The sequence below is a fragment of the Vanessa tameamea genome, chromosome 2 (assembly GCF_037043105.1).
Source record: "Vanessa tameamea isolate UH-Manoa-2023 chromosome 2, ilVanTame1 primary haplotype, whole genome shotgun sequence".
In the NCBI taxonomy this organism is placed as follows: Eukaryota; Metazoa; Arthropoda; class Insecta; order Lepidoptera; family Nymphalidae; genus Vanessa; species Vanessa tameamea.
The window spans coordinates 15,150,467-15,176,500 of record NC_087310.1 but is presented as its reverse complement, the minus strand read 5'-3'; the positions used below and the strand labels follow the sequence as shown (position 1 = coordinate 15,176,500).

Below are 26,034 nucleotides of genomic sequence, written 5' to 3'. Positions count from 1 at the left end.
GCAGACTGTTTCATGCGATGGCTGTGTTTGTGGCAGATTTTATTTGGCAAGATTACTTTAGTTTGATGAACATGTTATTAATTGTTTAGAATAGATTAAAATATAATTCGAAATACGAAAAATCTTTTTTATTGTCTTCGGACGTCTAGACCCTACGATAACAACTTTAGACCGTTTTCTCTCAGTCGCTCTCCTCGTATCTCAAGAATCCTCTTTAATGCCATTAACCCTCCGCCATTTCTCGGCATATTTACAATAATACAAAACCTGACAGCTAAATACATTAACCCTTTGAGACGTTCCGGTCCCAAAACTATTAACCTCTGTCAAATGAACTTAATACTGGCCGGCGACTGCTTGGAGGAATTTACGAGTTGCTTATTTCGTTTTGCTTTTTATAAATACCTAGAGTAAAAACAGAAATAGTGGAAGGATGAAATAAGTATGAAAGTGAAAAAAAAATATTTATGATAATTTTCTACTCGAAAAATAAGTAGCTTAGGCCATAAGGATACCCTTCTAAGACCTTCTTGGTATTTATTGAGATAATTTTCCCACAACGGACTTCTCCCCCAACCACAGCCTGGTGGAGTAAGAGATTTATGTAGGCTCTGTCAGAGCTGTGGTAACCAGGCAATCACCGAAGTGTATTTGGGTCTGATTCTCGAGGGAAGATGGATGAAGCTTCGGGTAGCACTTGGTCCAACTAGACCCTATGGCTATCAACACTGCTGCGCCACCGCCTACTCAACCAGGAAGAGCCGGAATCACCAATTTATTTATAAAACGCTAGGCAACAAGTAATATAAACAAATTGGATTTAAAGAATCATGTATAAGATACAATGAACAATCTGACTTTAAAGCAACGACGTCCTTTGAAATTTTGTATCGCAGTTTGTATTACACTTTTTATAAAACAATATTATGAACCGAGCTGCGACCCGCCACGCCGGCGCAGCGCTGCCGCCGCGGCGATAGCGTCGCGCCGCGTCTAACTTCTCAATGTTGTCTACTTTCACCTGCTGCGGGGTTTTATCTCTTGAATAAAATGTTGTTCATGCAACTTTGCGTTGCGCGGCTTTAAAGTTCCTCCTGATAGCGTTGCTTCGTTATATGCCTTGATATTTGTGAACGTTGTTAACTGCTATACAAGCGTCCTGCTGTCAGGTAATGTTCTAGAAGACATGGAACATTCGTTTTATATCAACAAAACAAAAGCATATCTTAAGTAATGACCTCGATTCCGTACGATTTTTTTCCTCACGTGTTAGCTTATTTTACTGGGATTGAATTCTTACAGCGAATATGAAAAAATATCTCATCGTATCTAAACGAAAGCAATCAACTAAATCATAATAATATATTCTACTGAAACAAAAATAAACTAAAATAGCGGTAATAGAGGAAGGCGAGGCTGGAGACAATTCAAAGGCATAGCTGTTCATGGACTTCTTTGTTTTCCGAAACTCAGTTCCGCATGATGCTCATTTAGCTCCGCCGTGCGCCGCCGCCGTCACTGGTGCTCTTATGTAACAGAAAATGTTCAATTGAGACAATTAACAGTATTGTTAAGGAGCGTTTGTAAGCTAGAAACCCACGACCTTTTAGGTGATTATTTTCGTCTCCACGCAATTTCAAATAAAATAATTATTAAATTTGTGTGAATTAAAACATGTTATGAAAATAAAGTAAGGAAGCGTGCTAGAAATATTTATCTGTTTTGATTGCTCATCACTTACCGAAGTTCGTGTCGGGTCGAGGGCTGAGCGACATTCGAAGCTATCGCATTAGTGAGATAACTTAAACGGGAACTGAGAAGCAACACTGCCGACCTAATAAATTTATTATTGTTCAAGTCCAACTTATAATTCAATCTTTATTTTAATACTTCAATAGCTAAAATGAGATATATATATATATTTTTAAATATGCAAACATCGCCAAATATGTGCTTTACTAACAAGTATGTATATTGCAGTCAGATAGCTGTAACAGCTGTTCAAATTCACACATCGAGTAATTTAAATTTATTTGCTTAGTAATTATTAACATTAAGGCCTAATTATATACAAAGAAAAACTAAAAATGGTTACTGTACAAATTATGACTGCAAGGCATGGCGGCAAGAATGTTAGCGGCAATTTTCCATTAAATCGCAAATCCGATCCTCTGGGCGAAACGTAAACCAGCCCTCCTGTCACAAGTGGAGGCAATAAGGCGAGGCGATATTTTTAACGATGGGATTGCACTACTATTCCAAGGTCCAAGTTTCAATAACACTTCAAGATTAAAACATATTTTATATTTCATAGACTCCTATGCTTATTTCATTATTATCATAAATAAAACAAAGTTACCCAGCGGATCGAAACCGATAGCTAATGAAAATAATTGTAGGCTGCCTACTCTAAAATATTATATGTTTTACTGAAGGTCATTGAATTCGAATCAAGACAATTATAGCATCATATGAAAAGTGATAAAAATTGTAGTTATTATTTGTATTGTTTTTAAAATATTGAGTACAAAGGATTCCGATGATTTGCCGTCACGGCAGACGGGTCTATCTTACCGTGTTCCACGTCTAAAGCTACCCATTGGAAATGAAAATTATTGAGGAGTTGTGTTATTATTGTATGTCAGCAAAACATAGAAAACGACAATGTGGACTAAATTAGCCATCGTGAGTCGTCTAGCGTAGCCGGACAGTGACGTCAGTGTATTGCTCCATCATTGCTCATCTTAAGATTAGTCTAATTAATTGGCAGATATAATACGTTATATGCAATCAATATCATGTTCCTGCGCTCAACTCGCTTCGCGCTGAGCTCGGATTTAATTAATAACAGTATAATTGCCAAAGGATTACTGAACGTCTACCGTACCATTACTTATTAAAATTTTACAGATAACATCGAATGTCTCCCTTCAATCATAGTATATTTCGTGAATGTTAAAATCTAGGAAGGCAAATGAACGGACGTACTAAAGGTAAGTGATCTTCGCCCACAGAAACATGCCACACTTGTTACCGCTAGGGCCTGTAATTACAGTGGCTTACTCGCTCGCCGGTAATATACACAGATAACATGATCGTGGCGTGCCTTCACAGTCTTACTGCGATGGTTATTAAATTAACTAAATAACTTTATCAACATGTATACTTACTAAGCATCATGTTACATAACTCATACTATAAATATGTCGTCTTCTTAGCACTGTCATGTCAGGCCGAGTGCGAAGACGAGTAGGTTGACCTAATGTTTATATACCTACTATAGGTATTGTTAGGCGTAGGTCGCAGTATGACGTGTTCAAGCGTCGCTTATCTTGTAATGGATGTTCATTGTGTTACGGATTAGTGAAGGATACAATCAAAGCAGGATTAATGGTGCATCGTCGAGGCGATGGGGGGGAGTGGGGAGACAGCGCAGAAGCCTCCTCGGAGATAAACAGCTAATCAAGCGTGCAATTAACTTGAATTATTGGTCTGCATTGTAATGCAGCGGACTGTCTATCTAAGCGCCTATTGTCTGTCATATTTACTTTACTGAGGTGCAATTTAGGCGAGTTTTGATCTAACCAGATGAATATATCCACTATTTTATATGAGAAAAGGTCAGTTATCGCGCGACGCAGGCGGCGACGGATAATTTGAGTCAGGAAAGTTACGGGTTTGTTTAATTTTAACACAAGTACATTTGATATGCTTATCAAATCACTTCTACTTGGGTAAGTAATTAAAATTAGAGCGCGGCGATCCATTGTCGGCGCGAGTTACGCGAGTGTACGACAGTAATGCGGGAACCTCAGTCGACCGACACGCAATCCGACCGCTTTCAACTGCTTAAAAATGTATAACAGTCAGAATCCTTTCTCGTTAATTATGCATCGAAATTATCTGTAGTCATCCGGATCGGTCCGGACTCGTGCGTTGGTGCGCTAATTTATACTTTAACGAATTAATAGCAGATTTAAACTGACAATGATACTACAGTTCTTATGTGACAAATGAAAAGCATATTATGTATGTTTTCTTAAGAATCTTATTTTATTTGGTCCATGTGATATTCTTTTAATTTGAGTAGCATTTATGAAAGGTTAGTAATTATTCACGAATGTAACTAAATATCGCGTATCAAAAAAAAAACATATAAAATGGAAATCATTACCGTAGGTATGAAACATTAACCTACATCGTGTTATAAAAGTGGTTCTTGTGACACACAATGCCAATAGTATTGTATAGTTGTATAACTTACATCTCTATTATTACGTGATTCGTATTGTGTAATACATATATGAAAATATCTTGTATAAATCCTCTATACTATTATTTTTATTATAACTAAATAAACTATGTGATATTATTATTTCGTAAACATAAAAGAAAATCTCGAGGATGTGTCTATTTATTTATAAAATAAAATGAACATTAAATAATGACATTATATATCTCACCTACCAAGTCCATTTCCAAAGTAATAATGAAATAAGTAATAAAAGTAAAACGATTTGATATTTGCCAAACTGCGGAAGTGGATGCAGTTATTCTGGTTTAGGCCCATCTATTAGCCGTCGCGGCGACCGGCCGACGCTCCGCTTCGCTATTCGTAATGGCTCGCAGCGCCGCGCGGCGCCTCGAGATAAGAGCTTTGCTTTATTACCATGACTTCTCATTAAATCAATATACTCTCACGATGAGCAACTGCTCTGCGGGTGCTTGTTTAACGAGTCTCGCGTCGATGACGTTTACTGCTTTTTGGTTATATCAAAATACAGAAGAATGTTAAATATCTTATTATTTAGGGCTCCATGAGCTCGGATACTAAATGTTGATGTATGTGTAGGTTTAGTAAGGTTGAAACTGAAAAAACCTTCGTCTCTCTTTATGCAATATGCAACATAAAAACATATACCCTCGATGCAACAACGCAACCGTTCGTAACTAGATTTTATCTCAAATATTCGATTAAAGGCGATTCTATATTTCAGATGTTGTTTTATTAAAACTTAAAACTACAGTAAGACAAAAGAAACTGCAATCGAAAACATCACATGTTTATTAAATAGGACAGGTTCAGTCATAATGGAAACACTTAGGGACTCTTAATACAGATAAAACAAGTTTAGTTTATATACAAGTAGTCGCAGTCCGCGGCCTGCGCGCGCGTCGCGCTGCGGCGGCGAGCGGGAGACTCAACGTTGCGGCGCCGCTGAGAAGTATCTGCACAAACAACGATGCGGTATAGGAAGGCTGACACATAAAAGTTAAAGAGCTACTGGACATTCATCTGCGTTCATGCGGAGCGAGCGTAATTACATCTTCATTAGGAAATCAATTTTGTAAGTTTAAACTGAATGCTGTCAACAATGTAAATGAATCAATCATATCCAATTATCGGAGTCAACACGGAGCAACCGAACGCTCCAGCGTGTTCGCTCGCAACATGCGCCTCATGCACTACGACCGGCGCCGCGCCAGGTAATTATCGGCTCGAAGAGATCCTTTATGATGTTTGATTTCCTCATTATATTAATGATATAAAACGAGAGGATAGATAAATCATATCAAAAAGATCTCCGATAGTTGATGAGCGAGGAAGCTTCGAAGCCATGCTCGGGGTCTGGGGACTGCGGGGCTCTACTTATTGAATTCTAAAACTATCGAACCGAACTCACTATCACCCAATCCGATCTTAGAACCGATGGCTTCAGGAAAGAAAAAATATAAATTTATACTCCATTTCAGTACTAATACGTTATACGGAATGTCGTCGCTACTATGTGTGTATGTAGGTGTATCATCGGCTCCTGGGCTTTTATGAGGTAAAAACGAGCTGCAGCCGTGAAAAGCACATAATTATTCGTTTCTTTTTATATTAATATATATATTATATTTTGTCAAAACTAAAGATCTTTTCCATGTCACCTGACAGTGGGCTGATGAGGGCGCGCGTGTTCGCGTCGACGCGCGCGCGGCCGCGGCTGCGACTCGCGCGACCGCGCCGCGCCGCCGTACGAGCCGTCTTCGGTGCTCGATTCCGCCGCGCCCACACTTCCCGCGGGCAACGTATCTGTACATTTGAATACTATACGTTATTACTAATACGTTGCTACGATTTGGTATGTTAAAATATATATTAAAGATGCGAGGAACCTGAGAGTCTCGCGGCGGGCAGGCGGTAGAGCTCGGCCGCGCACGCCGCGCACGGTGACCCGCTCGACTCCGAGTCACTGTCCCGCGCGCTACCGTAGTCTGGCAAATACAAACGAGTCCTATATCTCTTACTATTTATTATTCTTATTGTCTTCGGTGACACCGAAAACAATGAGAATTGAAAGAGAGTTTGTAAAAATTAATATGTCATATAGGCGTGAAGCGTCATCTCCATACATATCTTATTAAATATCTTCTGTCCACCATGAATATAATTTAGATGCTTAAAATAAAATAATAAACGTTTATAGGGCTAAGTCCAAGCTCTGCGTGAATGTGAAACAAAATAATATTAGTTATATGGGAAAGTGGCAAAGTACTTGTGTATCTCATCGCTACTAATACATAAGAATAGAATAGACGAAGTTTAATTCCATTTAACAGTAAAACGCGCAACTGTTGGCACAAAAGTTTCATTACGCCCTCGTACGCGGTAGTTTTATTAACCTTAACCCTCTTCTGCGGAAGCTCAGTACTGAAGTTGTAATTATCCTATAAAACCACCATTAAATAGAGGAGTGGCATGGTCCGGTCAGTGGCATAGACAATAAAATCGTACGCTGCGAGTGTCGGATGTGAGTGCGGGCGAGGCCCTTGCGAGTAGAACTTAATTGGCACATAGTATGTACTCGTACATCCTGACCGGCGATAATTGCAAGATGGCTTACATATTAAGACTACACTTTCATTATTACATGATATTAGTTATCGAAGTTTATAGCCTAGAAAAAATGGGAATGTTGAACTTGAATGTTCAACGAAGGGATAAATATGCGGGGGGGGGGGGTGGACAATGCGGGGCACGAGGCGGAAATTGCAAACTCGCTCAGTGGAACCAGAGATAATACCATCGGAATGAGCTGCTATAATTTTACGGTGTTTTTCAATATCCGCCAACTTCGACTGCTAGCAAAACAATCAAATCTTTTGTTAGATCTGTTTTCTGTTTCAAATGCTAGACTCGTTTCATTGGAGTTACAGTATATTTTATTGATGATTTTAGAGATTAGGGTTATAATTTATCATGTATGCATTTCTTTTGAATTGGCAATAAGAACACTGTTCGAGTTTAATGAAAACCTCATTAATTTTTAACACGCTTTTGTTAGCTTCACTTGTAACTAACTATGTATGTAAGAAAATCTCGGAATCTTATTTGGTCCACTTCCCGGTCTTCGATTAGGATGAAATTTTACACAAGCTCTGAGTTCTCATGACAATACATGACTAGCTAAGAAACGTCATTACAAATCCAATATGGCGGCCTCCCTAAGCTGGCGGACTAGCTGTTTGAAATCCACCCCCATGATATGGATATCAAATGAAAGGGTTTGCTGTCAGGAATACGAAAAAAATAGTCACGCTACTTAAATCCAACAGGGCGGATTGGCTATTTAAAATGCACTCCCGTGACATGGGTATTAAATGAAGAGTACTTAAACTTAAAACCGTGTTTTTTTAGTTTTTTAAACTATTATTTTTGGACAAAACGCTCCATTTGTAATTTTTTGTGCGTGCTAAAAGCGTGTTTTTTAGTTTTTTAAACTATTTTATTCAGTATGCAATCACGTGTTACTTTGAAGTCAAATATAATTAGGTCTAAAGATATGCGAGGCCAATGAAATATTATTTAACGTCATTCGCAGGATGTACCTAGCCCTCAAAAATACTTATAAAATATGATATTGAACTCTGGATTATCATCAGTAAAATTTAGACAAACATTGACCAACAAATTTTATTGAAATATCTGTCAGAATGGAAAAGTAAAGTATGATTACTTAGCCATCTCGAGGCTCTGATATCTCGGGTTTGCAACGTCGAATTCAACTTGCGAATAATAAATACAAAGCGCGCCGGAAATTGCGATCTCAATCCGCCACGAAGCCGCTCCGAGCATCTATTCAGATAATTGCTTATTCTAAACAAATCTCTTCGTGTATTCTCTAATAGTCAAAGTGATTTGTACCATTTTCTGTAGTAAAGTTTATACAACTGTCGGCATTGAAATTGCCGACCCGTGGTCCTAAATATTTTAGTTGCGGTTTTGTTCCAAAAATATAAACAGTTGTTTTCACGAAAGATTGTTATTGAAAAGTAACGTTTATAATATAGTCGCAAGTTACACGAGTAACATAAAAAGTAAATGGTTTAACTGCATCGAGCCCGTCAGAATCAATTAATACTCATTATGTAAATTGTGAGTGACCTATTTGCTTCTCTGCCAGTCTAATTAATTTTTTTACATTAACAGCTTGTAAACTTCCCACTGCTGGGCTAAGGCCTCCTCTCCCTTTGAGGAGAAGGTTTGGAGCATATTCCACCACGCTGCTCCAATGCGGGTTGGTGGATACACATGTGACAGTCTAATATATATTCCTAATCTCAATTTTGATTTAGATCAGATATTTTATTTAGTTATAAGTAGTCTTTTTGAATTACAATCATAATGCAAATTACCGTTAGGATGCGCAAGCAAGTGCGGTCGGGGAGGCGGCGCCGCGAGTTCGAGCGGGTCGCGTGTGAACGAACGAAGATGCAGCGCACATGAACGCACGCCCGCGTCGGGGCCCGCCGGCGCGCCCGCGCCGCACTCGCGCGACGTCGCGCCCGAGGACATGCTGAATGTCGCGTATGGACTAATCTCGTGTAGATCCCCTGATAGGTATTGTAAATTAAAACCATTAACTGTTAAAATTTGATTCGGTCAGAGTAATAAATATATTTAAAAATAAGTGCTTATTAAAATATCAGCATTGCACCAAACTTAAACGATGTATGGTTATTGGCGGGTCCAAACGCTTTCAAAGAGTCATGTTATTCATCAATATTTTTACCATCGGGTGGGGTTATCGTCTTTCCATTCGTGTGCGTGGGCTGTGCCACGTACAGCGGTTGATGGTGTCCTTCGTGAGGTGGATGCGCGTGGTGAGTTCGACTGGCGCGGCGACGGCAGGCGAGCAGCGCGGCGGCAGCAAGCAGAGCGCTGAGCGCGACGCCGAGCAGCGCCGCCGCCGCGCCCGCGCCGCCCTGCCACCACGAGCCCGCTACTGTGACGTCATCAGCTCCGTCTGCTGCACTCATTCTTGCCTCTAGGGGTAGTTCTATTGGCTCACCGATGCGTTCTATATTCATTTTTGTGTACATTAGTGAACGAAATTGGGGAAATTAAATATTAGCATTTCTATAAAAATAGTTATTCGACCTCCATTCATAGTGTGTGTCGCCGCTTTGTACAGGGCGGGAGTGTCACCGGCTGGGGAATGCGCCAAGACACGTATTTCATACCACGTGCCCGGTTCCAAATTCGATGCCTGTGGGGATGTATCGGTGAGTATAAACCATTTAATGGAAATATTTTTGTTAGGTATGGAGTGTAGTCAATAATTTTATCAAAGTACCTCTGCGATTTCTCCATCAGTGGGGAGGTCGGACCAAGCCCCGCCACTAGCGGGTCGCAGTGCGAGTGTGAAACGCGCCACAGCACACCGACCGCCCCACGCGAGGAGAGCGATTCGCAGAGCGGTACTGTTGGACCAAATACATTCCTTGCCCACCGGTGCCTTCGCCTCTACGAGTTTTAAACATTTTCTTTAGTATATGTCGAAGAAGGTAGGTAGATACGTAATGAAAGGAGAACATTCGAAAATTATCATAACATGTTTCTTTATTTATCTAAATCTATATTTATATTTATATTAGTATCATAACAAGTTGGCGAAACAAATAAACAATCACAGATGACTAACTGTCGCCACGTGTGCGCAGTGTCACGGCGCGCGAGTGCGGCGATGCTCCGACCGCATTGTGGGCTCGCATTGCCACGTGATAAGGAGCCCCACACGCGAGGCCGCGAAGTGCTGCGCCGCGAGCTTCCCCACCGACGCGCCACCACCGTGCACTTGCGGCAATGTTCCCATTCAATAAACTTTCACTTCGACGTTCACCACTTTCCCATCCTCGCCACCACCAAACTGTGTATCCTGGCCGGTAAGGAATTATAGCTAAAGCGTTTTAATCGGTTAATGTACCAAGTATTCAGATGTACTCTTTAATGGTAGATCTTCTTGTTTTAGTGGGGAAGGAAAATGGACATGACGGAGTAGCCTACGGTCCCGTATGAAAAAACCTAGCGTGTACGCCTCATTACTAAGTAAATCCGAGTAAAATTTATATCGTAGTCTCAAATAGACACACGCACATACATAATACATAACATAATCAGCCTGTAAATTTCCCACTGCTGGGCTAAGGCCTCCTCTCCCGTTGAGGAGAAGGTATGGAGCATATTCCACCACGCTGCTCCAATGCGGGTTGGTGGAATACACATGTGGCAGAATTTCGTTGAAATTACACACATGCAGGTTTCCTCACGATGTTTTCCTTCACCGCCGAGCACGAGATGAATTATAAACACAAATTAAGCACATGAAAATTCAGTGGTGCCTGCCTGGGTTTGAACCCGAAATCTTCGGTTAAGATGCACGCGTTCTAACCACTGGGCCAACTCGGCTTGTCACGCACATACACAAAATCAAAATCAATGTATACACTTTTGAATCGTCATTTAACAAACTACAACTTTTTTACAAATGATTTGAATTTATAAAAACCTGTTATAAATAAAAAAACTTTACTTTTGGTATATAATCTGAATTTTCTTTTGTTTTTCATACTTTGTTTATCCGAATTGATAAGCAGACACCCGGCAACGAGGTCGGGGGCACTACCGGGCATATAACATGTTTTGACACGCTTATATTAGCTTCACTTGTAACTATGTATGTAAGAAAATCTTCGAATCTTAATTTGACCCACTTCTCGGTCTTCGATTAGGATGAAATTTTGCACACGCTCTGAGTTCTGATGACAATACATGACTAGCTAAGAAACGTCCTTACAAATCCAATATGGCGGCCTCCCCAAGATGGCGGACTGGCTATTTGAAATGCACCCCCAAGATATGGATATCTAATGAAAGGGTTTGCTTTTGTAATTTTTAGTGCGCAACAAATAATAATGTAACGATTTTTTTTACAATAAGAGTTGTTTGTTCTTTTGTTTAATGCAATAAACATATTGCAAAAGATATTTTACCGAGAACAGGAGCGCCACCGTCATGCGGTGGATCCCATGCTAAGTGCAGAGCGTGTGTATCGGCGCGGGAAAGACGTGGCGCAGGCGCCGCCGGAGGACGAATCACGCGCAGTGCGAACACCGTGGTGTCTCCGCCGGCCGCGTTACGTACTGAGCACGAGTAGTTCAAAGCCGACAGTTGCTCCACCTCTGTCAGCAAAATATACACAAGGAGCGGTTTGATACGAAACTGTTACAAGCAAAATTTTAAATTAAATACTGCCTCGATACTATGATATCGCGGTAGTGCGTAGTGTGTCTTTACTTACTGTGGATAATTAAGTCTCCTGTATCAGTAACAGTATGTGCGTGTGGTAGTGGCATCCACCGCCTTGTTATCGGGGGGACGCCCAGCGCAGAGCAACGAAGCCGCAGGCGCGAGCCTATCGCGGCTGTCACTAGACGACCAAGTGATGAGATCCGCGCTGACACTGTTTAAAAGTAAGTTATTGTATATGTGCATGCATATTTCTATGTGGAAATGAAATATTTGTGTTTGCTTAAGAGGGTGTGTTAATAATTTACTGAGTTGCGTGGGCGCCGCGCTGACCGCACGACTGGGCGGCCCGGCTCCTGCGGCTGTAGAGGCGCGTATCCAAAACTCGTATACGGCGCGTTCACGTAGTCCACGCAGTTCGTGCCATATCTCGTTTTCGCCCTCTGCACTGTCGTCGACGGCTTCCACTCGCTGAGACCACTCTCCTCCCACTCTTCGTTCACAAAAATGCTGTTAAATTGATGAGTAATTCAAAAACAACAATGCCCAAAAAAGGGACTTTCTGATAAATCTCGTACTTGCCAAGTTCCCTCGTGTAGAGAGTGTAGTGTGTGAGTTGACCGCCGCGTTCGGCCGGTGCTATCCATGAAACGCGCACGGCGTCCGGCCCGGCGGGCAACGCTCGTATCAATTCAGGAGCACTCGGAACTGGGTTGATATAATCAGCTCTTACCAATAAAACTATCGGTGAAAGAAAAATTAACATATTAAAAAAAAATACCATCTTCTCTTGTGAGGCAATGTACGGGCGGCGAGGCTGGTCCCGCGCCACGGTCTGAGCGCGCGCGCACGCTCACCGAGTAGTTTGTGGCAGCGCGTAATCCTTGCAGTACCGCTTCTCCAACGGCCGCCGCACGCGCCGCTTCCGAGCCGACGGCACCGCTCCATGCTACATGTAGAGGTAGCTTTCAGTATTTGCAAGTAACGGAACTAGTTTCTTACAGCAGCAGCAATTGACTATACATTTTTAGCAATGCTCATTTTTAAAACAAAAATGTATGTGTGAAAACTAACTCTGTGAGAAATGCAACGGTGCGTAATGTAGATCATAGCCGCGTATTGCTTGTGCGTGTGACTGCGACGGCGGCAGCCAGCGAACTCGCAGCGATCTTGCTGATAGCGCCTCGCATGTCACGGCGCTCGGTGGCTCCTCTGGCACTGGTCGTTATGATTTATTTCAAATCAACAGCGTTACACAATCTTAAGGTATAACACGATTTAATTGCACTTAAATACCACATCGGATTATAATAATCATTACAACAAAGTGAATAATATTGTTTAAAGGTGAGCAAAATAAAAATATACTTATTTCACGTAGGATTCAATTAAACGTAAAACTACCATTGGCTCGGAATGTAGATTTTAGGGAAAAAAATCAACAAGAAATCAGTATTTATGTATACTGATATAATGACAAAAACACAAGTGGTGCGTTTTGAATGACGCATTAACACAGAGCAAGTAAGTGAATAGATCCGTTGGCAATCGCGCAAATCTCATTTTACCCTTACGAAATTGGAACGTACGAGTGGTTTAATATAAAAGTATAAGTTGTAGTTGTAGCGTATTAACCTCCATCGGCAGTAGTGGCGTAAGCGATAGAAGAAGCCGGACCAGGACCGGCACGGTTAAAGGCGCGCGCAGATACAGCATAGCGCGCAAACTGTCGCAGACCGCCCAGAGTGAGTTCGGCGCTACTCCAGCCGCGAGCAACGGCCGTGCCGGCGCGGGCGCCGTCGTCGCGCCCTCCCTCGTACTCACTCTCCTCTTCGACGCGCCCTACTTCGCGCCACGATAACGCATAACCTAACAGCTCGCCGTTCCAACCGTCTTGCGCTGGAGCCTAGTTTTAACAATTAAACCAGGTAGAGCGATTCTATTGCTTTAGGTTAGTGCACCAAAGTAATATGTCAAGTTAGCGACAGTTACTTACCGACCATGACACGTGTAACTCCCCACTGTTGATGGGCCTGATGCGGATATTTTGTGGTGAGACTGTTGGAGCTACAACAAATAGAACATTGTTTTTTGTTTTTTAAATTACTTGCGTTTTATATTAATATAATATTTATTAATCTTACCTTCTTCGAGAGTTGTAAAGAGCAGGGCATCAGAATGCGGCGACTGCCCGACGTGGTTCGTAGCGACTATTCTCAATGAGTAGGCGGCCGCGGGTCGTAGACCTTCCAGTCGTGCACTCAGTAAGTTAAATCCTTCTTCGTCGAACCTTGTATTTTTTTTAAAGGAAACCGAATAATCGTTTTTACTTTATTCTAGACTGAATTTCTATATAGACTAACTACCCGCAAATTTAATAAAAGCTAACCTAAGGCCAAAAGCTGAAGAGCTCAATAGATATAATACTTGGGTCTTAATGAGACAACCAAAGGCACGGCCAAGTTAGGTTGTTGGTTAGGAGTGCCGTCGTCAAGAAACCGCCACGCGTTGTATACATTTCTGTCACATATTTATATCATACTCTAACCCGGTTGGAGGGTCTTATTTTTCTTTATATGAGAGGATAATTAAAAATATTTAAAGATTGCTACTGGTGATCTACTGTCTGTCCATTTTATAAAAAAAAGAATTGAAATCAGAAAAAAGTAATGGATATTCATATATTTAATAATATTTCATAAGATGTTTTTTATTTAATTATCTATTCACCTTTCACTTTCCATTGAATCGAGGGATAGATTATAGTGGTGCGTGTTATGCTCGGGCGCGGGTAGTGCATGCAGCGGCGTGCAGAGTGCGGCGAAGTGAGTGCGCGGGGCGGGGTGGGCGGCCCACCGCACGCGAACCCACCGAGAACCCGCACCCCAAAGCTGCAGCGATCGAGGTACATCGGGCGGCTCTATGCATATTTATTGTTTTTTGTGATAAACAAACGAAGGTTTAAATATATCATATTATACTTCTGCTTCACTACATATTCTATAAACAAAGACGCTTTCCGCTGTCTGTCTGTCCCTGCTTAAAACTACGCCATGGATTTTGTTGCGGTTTTTTTTAATAGATAGAGTGGAAGAGGAAGGTTTATATGTATAATACATGTATAATATAAAAGAAAAATACTGATAATTTTAGAGGTTTCTAATGTGATGTCGTAAATAAACACATTTTTTGCGCTTACGTTGCAAACGCTGGCGGAACCCTACGAGATAGATCAAAATAATGTACCACAGTATTGTACACCTTTAAAGGCTTATCCAATTAAGCACCTTAAATACATTGTGCATTTATTATAGATTAATATGGCCTTTTACAGTGTGTAATTAAATGAATATTTTCGAACATATTACAGATTGTTACCAGGGTTTCCGTGCTTCCCATAGTGGTTAACACTACCCGATTCATATTATACACGCGAACAGTATTGTAGGACTGTTTCAATTCTTTTGTAATAGTACCTACATGCCAATTAATTCAAACGAAACGACTTCAAAAAAAGAAATGTCGTGGTGATTGCGACACCAGAGGACGACGAACCTTTATTATCAACATCAGTGCAAGTGCAGGATGATGATTATGTGCGCAAATATGTCGCTTTATCTCTAGCATATTAGCATCTATCCCTTCCATTTACATTCACACATTCATTCATTCTTGTGCCGATTTAGAGCTATCTAAACTAAATGAAGGTAAAAAAAAATTAAATGTCTCGAGAAAAGTGTGAGATTTGCGTAAGACTACGCGATACTACTTGTATGCCTATCTAATATCTTCGGACGGAACTATCGTATAATTATGATAGAACTTCACATGTAGGTAAGTTCGTTCAATCATTAATTATTTCCGACGTGCGAAACAAATATTTTGTAACGTTAACATGACCGTTACTTCTTCCCATTAGTATATTAACGTGTTAAGGACCAGTTCTAAATTGTTAGCATTTTCATTGTTACTTTGTTACCTTCGACGTGTAAGTACATGAGTAGATCGCTGCGGCCATATTGGTTGCGCGCATGGCAACGGTACTCGCCGGCGTCATGTCGCTCCGCCGCGCGCAGTTGCAGGGAGGATCGCACGCCCTCGCTTGTGCGTACTTCTGATATTGTCCATCTATGAGATGTGATCATGGTACATGATATTACTCGTTTACTTTCTTCTTTATAATTTTATTTTTGACATTACATGAAAATTCTAAATATATTTTTAAAATAAAACTACCTGTACGAGTCAAGATCAAGCTTATTGCCTCGATGAGTCCAGTGTACTACAAGCGGAGAATCTCCAAGAGCTAGGCAAGTGAGAACGACGCTGCGTCCACGCACGCTGGTCATGTTCCGTACAGTTTCGCTCGAAAGACCAAAGTGTGCTGGTTCTGAGAGCAATATTTGCTTTAAAAAGAAAACGGCATGTAACTCAAATATAAATAATATAATTAACGACTTCCGATGTGTCTCACCATGTATGGTCACATTGACATGTTTGACTAGAGGTGGTCCTACACCGTTGTCTGCAGTACATCGGTACAGTCCCTGATGTGAACGAGCTGCTGACCTAGCGGCTATAGCACTACTACCCATGGCTGCGCGTCCATTGCTCACTTCTCGGGGTACATTTGCCAATCCACTGGTAGGCTTAAATTGATCCCCTTCCGGGCCCCATTCTGAACCTGCGACTTCCCACCGATCCGAATTTTCAATTCCATTTATTCCGTCACCTACATAAAGATAAATTCAGTAAATTATATAAATTGACCTTGAAGATATTACCCAACTTACAATTATTTTAAAAGTCTTACCTATTCTTCTGTACCAAGTTACGACTGGTGTAGGGTAACCTTTAGCGATACATTCCAATAGTAATGGAGCTCCTAAAAGAACAGCAGAGTCTAATGGTTCCGTAATCCATGTAGGTGCAACTGTACCAGGAAAAATAAGAACATTGAAAATATATTTACTTATTTTTTTGTACTTAAATTATAATATGCATGAATGTAACGTAGCTACGAAAAAGTGTAAAAGCTAATCACATTCTGTTCCACAAGTTGTACGATACGGTAAGAGAGCTGACCTTTTACGCTAAGAGTTGCGGTGTAGTTGACAGTAGCGGCGTGGTTGGACACGCGGCATGTGTAGGCGCCGCTGTGCCGAGCCGACAGCTCCGGAAACATGAGGAGGGAGAACTCGTTTAAGCTCTTCTCCTCTATCTGGACAAATAGTCATTCGATAACTTTCCTCGATTATTCGACAGCTTTAGTAATTTAGGGATTTTATAATGTCGTTTTATTTTTCAAATACAATACCTGGAGATTTGGTGGAACAGGAGAACCATCTTTAAGCCAGGCGAAGTACACTGGCTTATCTCCTGATGAAACTCCACAGAGCACCTGCACGGAACTACCTTCAGTAAGTTCTGACGAGAACATGAATGGTGAAATCTTCGGTGGATCTAGAAAATATATTGATTTATGTCCAAAAATCACTGATACACCAGATTCTAAAGACAACCGAAAACTTTTTTGAAGAGATGTTTATACTATTACGAGAGGAAAAAGGTAAAAAATTTAATGCCCTCTACTAACAATTAAAAAATTAAGAAAACATGCAACCTCAATCTTAATGCATTCAAATTAGTTATGAAATATAACATTATTAAAAATCAGCTTTAATTTATAGTAGGTCTGTAGTAGATTGAGTTGTCTCTGGCACTTAAATAGTGCAAACAAAATTAATAATTCAGCACAATTGACTGCTTGGAAATGGTTTAAAATACAGTAAGAAAAATTAAATCTAAAATGTTATAAAAAAATACCGAGTTTGATTATTTAGAGAACGTTCATTCTTGGTATTGATTGTTCTACAAATAATACCATAATACATATTTTCTTTATTTTCTACACTCCTGGTGAGCGAATAGTGTGTTTTTCACTCGAATTTTTACTTGAAATAATAATAATATTGATTAAATGAAAGTCCGAAATTAAATTACAATACGTCACATTAAGTGCTTGCAACACTTTAATTACAGATAAGACAGCCATTGAATAAAAGAAATCGAGCCCGTTGGGACAAGTTAGTGATATAAAGAATAAAACCCATGCACGTCGCTCAAGACCAGCCGAAAATATTGCTGTTGTAGACGAAAGTGATGAAGAAAACCCAGATTTGTCGCATTACGCATTCCACAAACGTCATTACACCGTATTTTGCATAAAGATTTAGGTCTTAAGGCTTATAAAGTCCAGTTAAAACAAGTACTCAAGCCGGCCGATTATCAACAACGTCGTGTCTTTGCTGATTGGGTCGTTGAAATGCATGAAAATGATCCGGAATTCCATCGAAAAATCATCTTGAGTGATGAGGCCCATTTCCACCTCGGTGGCTTCGTCAACAAGCAAAATTGTCGGATCTGGGGCTCAGAAAATCCAAGAGTTATTGTTGAAATGCCTCTTTATTCTCAACGTGTGGCTGTTTGGTGCGGTTTATGGTCCCGCGGAGTCATTATACCTTACTTCTTCGAAAATGAAGCTGGAGCAACAGTTACGGTGGTTACTGGATTGCGCTATCGAGACATGATTAACGATTTTTTATGGCCGGAATTTGATAGTATTGATCTGGACAACGTTTGTTTTCCACAAGACGGCGCTACGTGCCACACAAGCAACGAAACCATTGATCTTTTACTGGACAAGTTTCCGGACCGTGTTATCTCTCGAAGAGGTGATCACAATTGGCCACCGAGAGCTTGTGATTTAACACCTTGCGACTTCTTTCTTTGGGACTACGTGAAAGAGGACGTGTTCGGTTATGGAAATTTTCATGAAAAGGATATTGTCCTGTAAGCGTGGTCGTGGTTGCCATTTGCCTGATGTTATTTTCCACTATTAACGGCATACATTCCTCTTTATAATGAAATAAACATCCGAACATTTATATTAAAAAATGGCATTTTTCTTTGAATATCAAAATAACACCTCTTATTGGAAAACCCTTTACTTAATATAAACTACAAACAACCGAACGTTTTAAATTTATAATTTAATCTTATTATATTAAAAAGTTACGATGTATTTGTCTAACTGCGTAATATATATTATACGATATTACACGTAGTGCCGTTAGGCATTAAAGCATAAACTTTTTTGCAGTTGCGAACACGCGACAGAGCCACATAAAGCTAGCCGTGTGCACTGAAAACTGGACTCGCCTAAAAGTAAGCGATTTTTTATGGAATAAGAGAGATTTGGGGTATAAACATAAAATAATTTACGCCGTACCCGATATTTATAGTATATTTATTTTTAAATGTAAAGGGATGATTCAACAAACTGGAACTCCTTAAAAAGGTTTTAAACACATCAGTCCTGGTTCCATAACATTCTGATTTTAATAAAACAAATACTATATGTTACCAAAATTTGTGTACATTCTACGCGCGAGACCAATCTGGAAATATCCTAGTCTTACCAATCAAATCGATGCCCTCTTTAAAAAAACTTTAGAAAAAAATCTAAATTTATCTCTTGATAAGTATTTTTGGACTCAAGCTACACTTCCCATTCCATTTGGTGGCATCGGCGTGAGGAAAATTTCAAGTGTTGCCCTTCCGGCCTTTCTTTCTTCTGTACATAGCATTTCAGGCCTTTGTTCACAAATTTTAAAATCAAAATCAGTCAAAATCACAAATGTTACTGAGGCGATAGAGACCTGGAAGGTAAAGTGCCTTCCCTAAGGAAGTTACAAAGAAAAAACTTTGGGATTCGCCATTGGTCCACATTACACTATACAGTTTGACAAAAAAATTAACAAAAACCGTGCAAGGCTTCTAGGGTTGTCAACTAAAGAGTCAAGTCAATGGTTGAATTTTTTTTAAGTTCAAGTTACCCTCTAAAAATCTTGGGACACTTTTAGATAATGAATGTCTCCGACTGGGAACACCTCTGTGCTCTGAGCACAGATGCCCGTGTGGAAAGGAGGTGGACTCTTTCCTTTTTTCCGTTTACATGGTCTCTCTTGCCCAAGGAGTTCAAGCAGGCTTTTCCGCCACGGTTCTCTTAATGACAAAATAAAAAGGGTTCTTGCCACCATCGACGTTCGTGCTCTTACTGAGCCTCGTGGAATTAGTCGTGATGATGGTAAGAGACCTGATGGATAAAGATGGTTCCCTGGGAACGAGGACGGGCCCTTGAGTGGGACGCTACATGCGTTGACACGTTGGCCCCGTCTCATATCCGAGAACCAATGTTAAGGGCCGTTGCCGCTGCGGAAAAATATGAAGAAAAAAAAGAGATCTAAATATTCGTGTCTTATGTCAAATTACTTTTTTGTCCCATTTGCTGTCGAAATACTTGCCCTTGGTAGTGGTGCAAAAAGCTTCATCAAAAGTATAACACCTCGCCTTATTGCCTCCACTGGTGACAGGAGGGCTGGTTCGTTTTAGCCCAGAGGATCGGAATTGTGATTCAACTGGGACATGCTGCTAGCATTCTTGCCACCATTCCACGCGGTCAATATTTATACAGTAACTATTTTTAATTCATATATGTTCCTCTATTACAAAAAAAAATGTACCCCAAGGTATACAGTAGGTAGGTAGGTAGGTACAGTATAAATCAGTGAAAACCGCATCCAGATCGGTTACACCGATTCCGAGATTATCTGTAAAAAACGAATAGATAAACAGACAAAAATTCTAAAAATCATATTTATGTGATCTATTGCGTTAATAGATAACCCCAGAAAAACTTTTTCTCAAATATCTTCCATGTACGATTTTATTGTATGTATATACTATATATGTAATATACTACATGTAATATACTATAGGAACAAACTAAAGAAAAGACGTTAACGTGAAATTTATAATTTTTGGAATGATAATCGAAAAGTGATCTGTAAGCCTTTTTCTAAAAACAATGTTAATGTTGTGAAATATTTAGATTTCGTATAGATTTTTATATTTCATGATATTGAGTACATAGTTGATTGATTGGATTGATTTGAAATCCGTAACAACACGCTGCCAAATCGGCCTTTGTGCTATTCATTGTTTATTTTAACAATTTGATCCAGTTTTACTTTCCTCCTTAGGTGATGTACCTCATATTTTGTTAAATTAGTAATATTCTAACGCGCGTCAATGTATTATCGACAGGACGCTTTCATCAGATTTAGTAGGTGTGTTTCCTGATATTTAGTTAGTCTAATATGGTCTTGTATAGTTTATTGACCACGTGTTAATTTAAGATCAATATTTTAAAAGTGTCAACTACTTTGCGTGAGGATTCAACGATTAGAACATTGCGCTGGGATAACCATTTTATCAACTGTGCAATTTTAATACCAACAAATCATTAAATGCATCTCTAGGAACAGTCACCTACTCAATTAATAAATGTACTAGTGGTATGGATAAATCTTACAGAAGTAGGCAAATTACAGCCGAGTTCTTAAACGTTTATGTACCTGACATCTTGACTGAAACCTGACTTCTATTTAAAAAGAGTATTACTATAGATTTACATTAATACGCGTCATTTAGAATACTATTATGTAGGAACTGTAACGTGTCTAGGTATTAAAATGTCTAACAATCTCTGTTAAAATGTTTATTTAGTTTTGTAATATCTATCACAAAGTAAAATATTTATTTATTGTGTTTTTCCTCAATCAAATTACTCACATTTCATTATAAGTAACTTTTTTTTGGGTATCTTATGGCTAATATTTTTACTAGAATCATAATGAGAACTAAACCAGATACATCTCCTTAATTAAAAAGAAAAAGTGTTAGTGTTCGAAAAATATTTAAATATATATGTACATATTATATGTTAGTATATGATGTATAAATTATGTCAAATTGCAACAAACAAATGCAATTTTAGAATAAAAAAATAGAAAATGACTTATTACTTGAATAAGTAAATACGAATTAATTGGAACAACATACACATATTTACCTCACGGTTATTAAATCGCTTGCACGTTATAAAGGTACTCGGTTTCACTTAAAGTGTTTGGTTTATTCTCCTATTTTCATTTTATTATTGAAATTTGAAAGTTCAAGTATAAAATTATGGTAAGATTTAAATAAATAAATTTAAAGTAAAAATACTTTTTAAAAAAGCTTTTATTTAAATGCCCTAAAAAGAAGAAAATAAAATTTTCCTTTAAAATGTTAACTATCAATTTATTTATTTATCTCATTATACACAATTTCTTTAATCATAAAAGTTTGTCGCGAGGTTTTCGTAAGTACACTAACTAATATCTAATATATATATAATATCTAATAGACGACCTCCGTGGTCGAGTAGTGTGTACACCGGTTTTCATGGGTACGCCACTCCGAGGTCCCGGGTTCGATTCCCGGCCGAGTCGATGTAGAAAAATTTCATTAGTTTTCTATGTTGTCTTGGGTCTGCGTGTTTGTGGTACCGTCGTTACTTCTGGTTTTCCATAACACAAGTGCTTTAGCTACTTACATTGGGATCAGAGTAATGAATGTGATGTTGTCAAATATTTACTTACTTTACTTTACTTACTTTGACCAGGCTGAGCATTAAGAGAAGCTAAACTTTTGTTTAGTAATCCTGTGCCTCACTGACATGAATGTTCCAACCCTTTACAGGATTTTTTTTCCTATGTATACCCCCGTTTTATATTTTTTGTTTGCAAAACTCAATACATTTACAATATTTTTATACAATTTATTAATAATCAGCCGGTGTTCTAGTTCAGCTCATGTGTAATCTGCACATCTTCGTAATTGATTTGGAAAATCAAGATGTTTTAAATATGAGTGACACTCTTTATCATGTTTACACTTTTTTCCCACCACTTTACATTATCAATTGATGTCGATACTGAGATATGTTTTCTAGGTGATATTGTCATTCGATTACATGCACTCAACAAAGGAAAGTGGTTTGACCATAGAACATCATAATTTATTATGTACAGAGGGCTGCGAACTATGAGCCTCACTTACAAAAGTAAAACAATTAGCAAAGACTTTAAGCATTCCTACATCTATGCAAGTCCATTCATGTTCCTCATAGAATACTGACAGTTCTTTAAAGAACTGTTCGGTCGGATGCGCATTAAAATCACCCAATATATAAACCAAATCAATATTATTGTTATGTGTACAGCACTTACCGTACCAAGTGTGTCCGTGTCCACTAGGTTTGCCGTCTGGTCTGTAGGCAAGTACATATAACAAGAATAGCTCGCTCACGTAACCATATTATTATCGCACACACTAGTGGGTCATCACACTTTGGCGCCAGAGGATCACGACACCACCGTTGGAACGTCCACGTATCATCTCCGTCACAGTGTCTAATGCCGATGTCCTAGTGCAGCCAAACTCCTCATCTATACTGATCAAATGTGACAAATTACTTGGCAACAGCCATGTTTCCTAAAGAGCTACTATAACGAGTTTTTGCACAGCTCCCTTATTCCGTCTGTATAATACTTGACGCTCTTACAGATAAAGATAATTAATTTATATCTGACACTATCCATTCTTTTTGGTACAGCCTTCAACAGAAGTAATTGATGTTTTCTTCATAAAGTATACAAAAAGCCAAAAAAATCCTTGTGTTCATAGTTTTACGTTTAAAAACATTTGTTATTTTGATTCATATTCAGTCTGTTTTTTCATAACTATTTTATCCAAGATCACACTAGCAATAATTTTTTTGTAGATATAATTACTAATATCAGGTTTTTCTATCCGCCGTTCAAAATTTATGTTCACGTGTAACCTTAAGGTTTTCTGCAATTTTTGTTTTTACAAATGTCCATTCTTCATTTATGTTACTGCGCTGTTCTTTAATACTTAAGTTAGTCCGCAATGCATTAGCATACGTGCATTTATTGGAGTCGGAGAGCTGATCGACGATCGCGTTATCTACCATAAACGATGATGACTCACAGTCTCGGCCGGGCGCTTCATTTATCGGAATCGGAATCGGGCGAGCGTCATACCAATAAATTAATCCAGTTGGAATGCTCGTTAACATTGTTACGTTTTTGAAAACAAATTTTACGTAATTTTACGTATTCTCATTGAATTAAAAAACTGATAATGATATTAATTTTACAGCAAAGCTCTAAAAATAAGTGATCACTGGGTTTAAATTTATCTTATATTATATTATTTCTTCTTTACTTTTCTTCATGAGCACTGTGATGGGTGGGATACACGCAGATGGGGAGTTGTGTTCAGGTATAATATATTTCTTGTTTCGATTTAAGCAGGTGGTTTCTGGTATCGCTAAGAGTAAAATATGTTTCAGATTTCGAATAGAAATGGAAAAAAGCGGAAACGTGTGAAACGACTATTGTAAAAATAAAGACAATATACATTAGTTATAACTAACTGGTATATTCTGGTGTGATAACTTCACTATCAGTGCAGAGCAGGATGTGGTATCTACATATATAAGTCAATAATTCTACTCACTTCGAACTTGTATTTCAACGTCTCTCGTAGCCGCTGGGCCCGCGGGCGCGGAGACGCTGCACGCGTAGTGGCCTGCGTCGTGCGGTAATGCAGGTGCGAGACGGACAGAGCCGCCGCGAGCCGAGACGCGCCCAGCTCCTCCCAACGCTGCCGCTGCGCCACGTCGCCACCACGACACGGAGCTGGATGTTATTATACAGTTTCTTATTTACGTTTATAATTGAAAAATTAATGAATTAAAATTAAATAAAGTGCATACACATATACAGTTATATTTTGAATAGGAATTATCCTATCAAATGCACCTCTATAGACCTGATCGGATATCCGGCGTAGGGGCAGTGCAGTGTTAGGTTCTCACCGGCGACCGCACGGACCGTACTCATTGCACGTATCGAAGGTGGGCCTGCAAAAAAGTCGAGCGATGAGACTCGTACCTCGACCAGCTGTGTATGCGTGTACGCGGTAACACACCAAAAGCGGACATACCGTATATGTTGAGTCTCGCAGAATGTTCGACCGCACCAAGTGGGTTCGATGCGTGGCACGTGTAGCGACCACCGTCTGCTGCCGTTGCTGAAGTCAGGTTCAGAATGGACACTACCTCTCCTTGAACAGATGCTTCTTCGCTTATCGAATACCTACATAAGTATAATTTTGTTTTATTGTTAGATTAGCTAATAATTGAATATAATAGTAAGCAGTAAATAAGACCTGTGATGTGCAAGGTAGTGGTCGAGTGGCTGCCCGTCCAGGAGCCATGTGATCCGAGGCGGGGGCGAGGCGGCCGCGATGCATCGCAGTGCGACGCTGCCGCCCGCGCGTAGCGCTTGCTCAATGAATGTGTACTGCAGTTCCGGCGGCGAGTCTACGAAATATATCGAGAATAAAACCTAAGAGTTACTTAAATCTTACACTTTGCAAAGCACTATCAGAAAAAAATAAGGGTTAAACATCCGTTCATTCCATACCTCTAAATGTCTCAGCCACTCTGGCTCCCACTGGTGTTTGTTACTTGTTGCAGCGGGCTGGAGATTGCTTCCTCCACGCATTTGATTTTATAAAAAACACTCTAAGGGTAGTGTACAGAAGACTATGTGGACTTGAGATTGGGTTACTGGGTGGTAGGATTTTGCGCAAGCCCGTCTGGTTAGGTATAACACACTCAGCAGATATTCTACCACAAAACATCAGTGCTCAGTATTGTTGTGTTCCGGCTTGCTTTGCAACAGATTTGACTCTGTTCGGAAAAAGTACCCGCGATAGTTGGACCTCAGAAACCAAAGAGTGGTTGTACGAGGCAGAAAATGTCTTAAAAATCGCACTGTTGCTGATCTTCGGACATTGAAGTGGTGTTAATGGAATTTGCTATTCTGGAACCAATCCAAATAATAGCTCGAAACATTCCTCGTGAAAAAAAAACGGTAAAATATACAGAGTAATCCCACATAATTCGCAGAGCCATGAGATCGAACCAAAGTTCGAAACGTCGGAAAGAGCTTGATCATCGACTATTCGATCTAAAATTTACGCAAGCAAAACCGTATGGTATATAGTATTAGAAAACTGCTGTTGTAGAAAATGCAGTGTAGGGTTCCTTCATAGTCAAAAGCGTGGAAAACCTTTGCGGTAACGATATGACGTCAGAGCTCGTTAGAAGCACACTTATTCTGAATGAAGAAGTCTCATACGAGTAGTCATATAATCAGATGCCGCAAAGCTCTTGTAAAATATTATACCTATATAGTCATAATTTCAAATAAAATTATCATCAAGTGGCATCATAATTTTCTTTTTTATAAATATTTGATTAAAAACTATTTTTTTTTAATTATATTAAAACAACTTACGATTTTAAATATTAAATTATCTTTACATAGTATAAAACAAAGTCGCTTTCTCTGTCCCTATGTCCCTTTGTACGCTTAAATCTTTAAAACTACACAACGGATTTTGATGCGGTTTTT

At 39.4% G+C, this 26,034-nt stretch overlaps 1 protein-coding gene across 1 annotated transcript; it reads right to left on the bottom strand.

Annotated features, from left to right (window-relative positions):
- Positions 1-5,131: 5,131 nt before the first annotated feature.
- On the bottom strand, positions 5,132-25,119 carry LOC113394116 (cell adhesion molecule Dscam2-like). Its single transcript, XM_064216656.1, has 30 exons — positions 25,083-25,119; positions 24,782-24,935; positions 24,557-24,708; positions 24,383-24,473; positions 24,068-24,249; positions 16,893-17,038; positions 16,661-16,796; positions 16,389-16,508; positions 16,050-16,307; positions 15,812-15,965; positions 15,555-15,703; positions 14,306-14,495; positions 13,720-13,865; positions 13,572-13,642; positions 13,211-13,481; positions 12,650-12,793; positions 12,357-12,524; positions 12,154-12,283; positions 11,884-12,068; positions 11,628-11,789; positions 11,320-11,508; positions 9,972-10,205; positions 9,624-9,793; positions 9,428-9,536; positions 9,060-9,347; positions 8,683-8,880; positions 6,163-6,261; positions 5,935-6,079; positions 5,685-5,842; positions 5,132-5,259 (listed from the first exon to the last, which is right to left on the bottom strand). Exons 1-30 carry the CDS (start codon positions 25,117-25,119, stop codon positions 5,132-5,134), a joined length of 4,764 nt encoding a protein of 1,587 aa, XP_064072726.1.
- Positions 25,120-26,034: the final 915 nt, after the last annotated feature.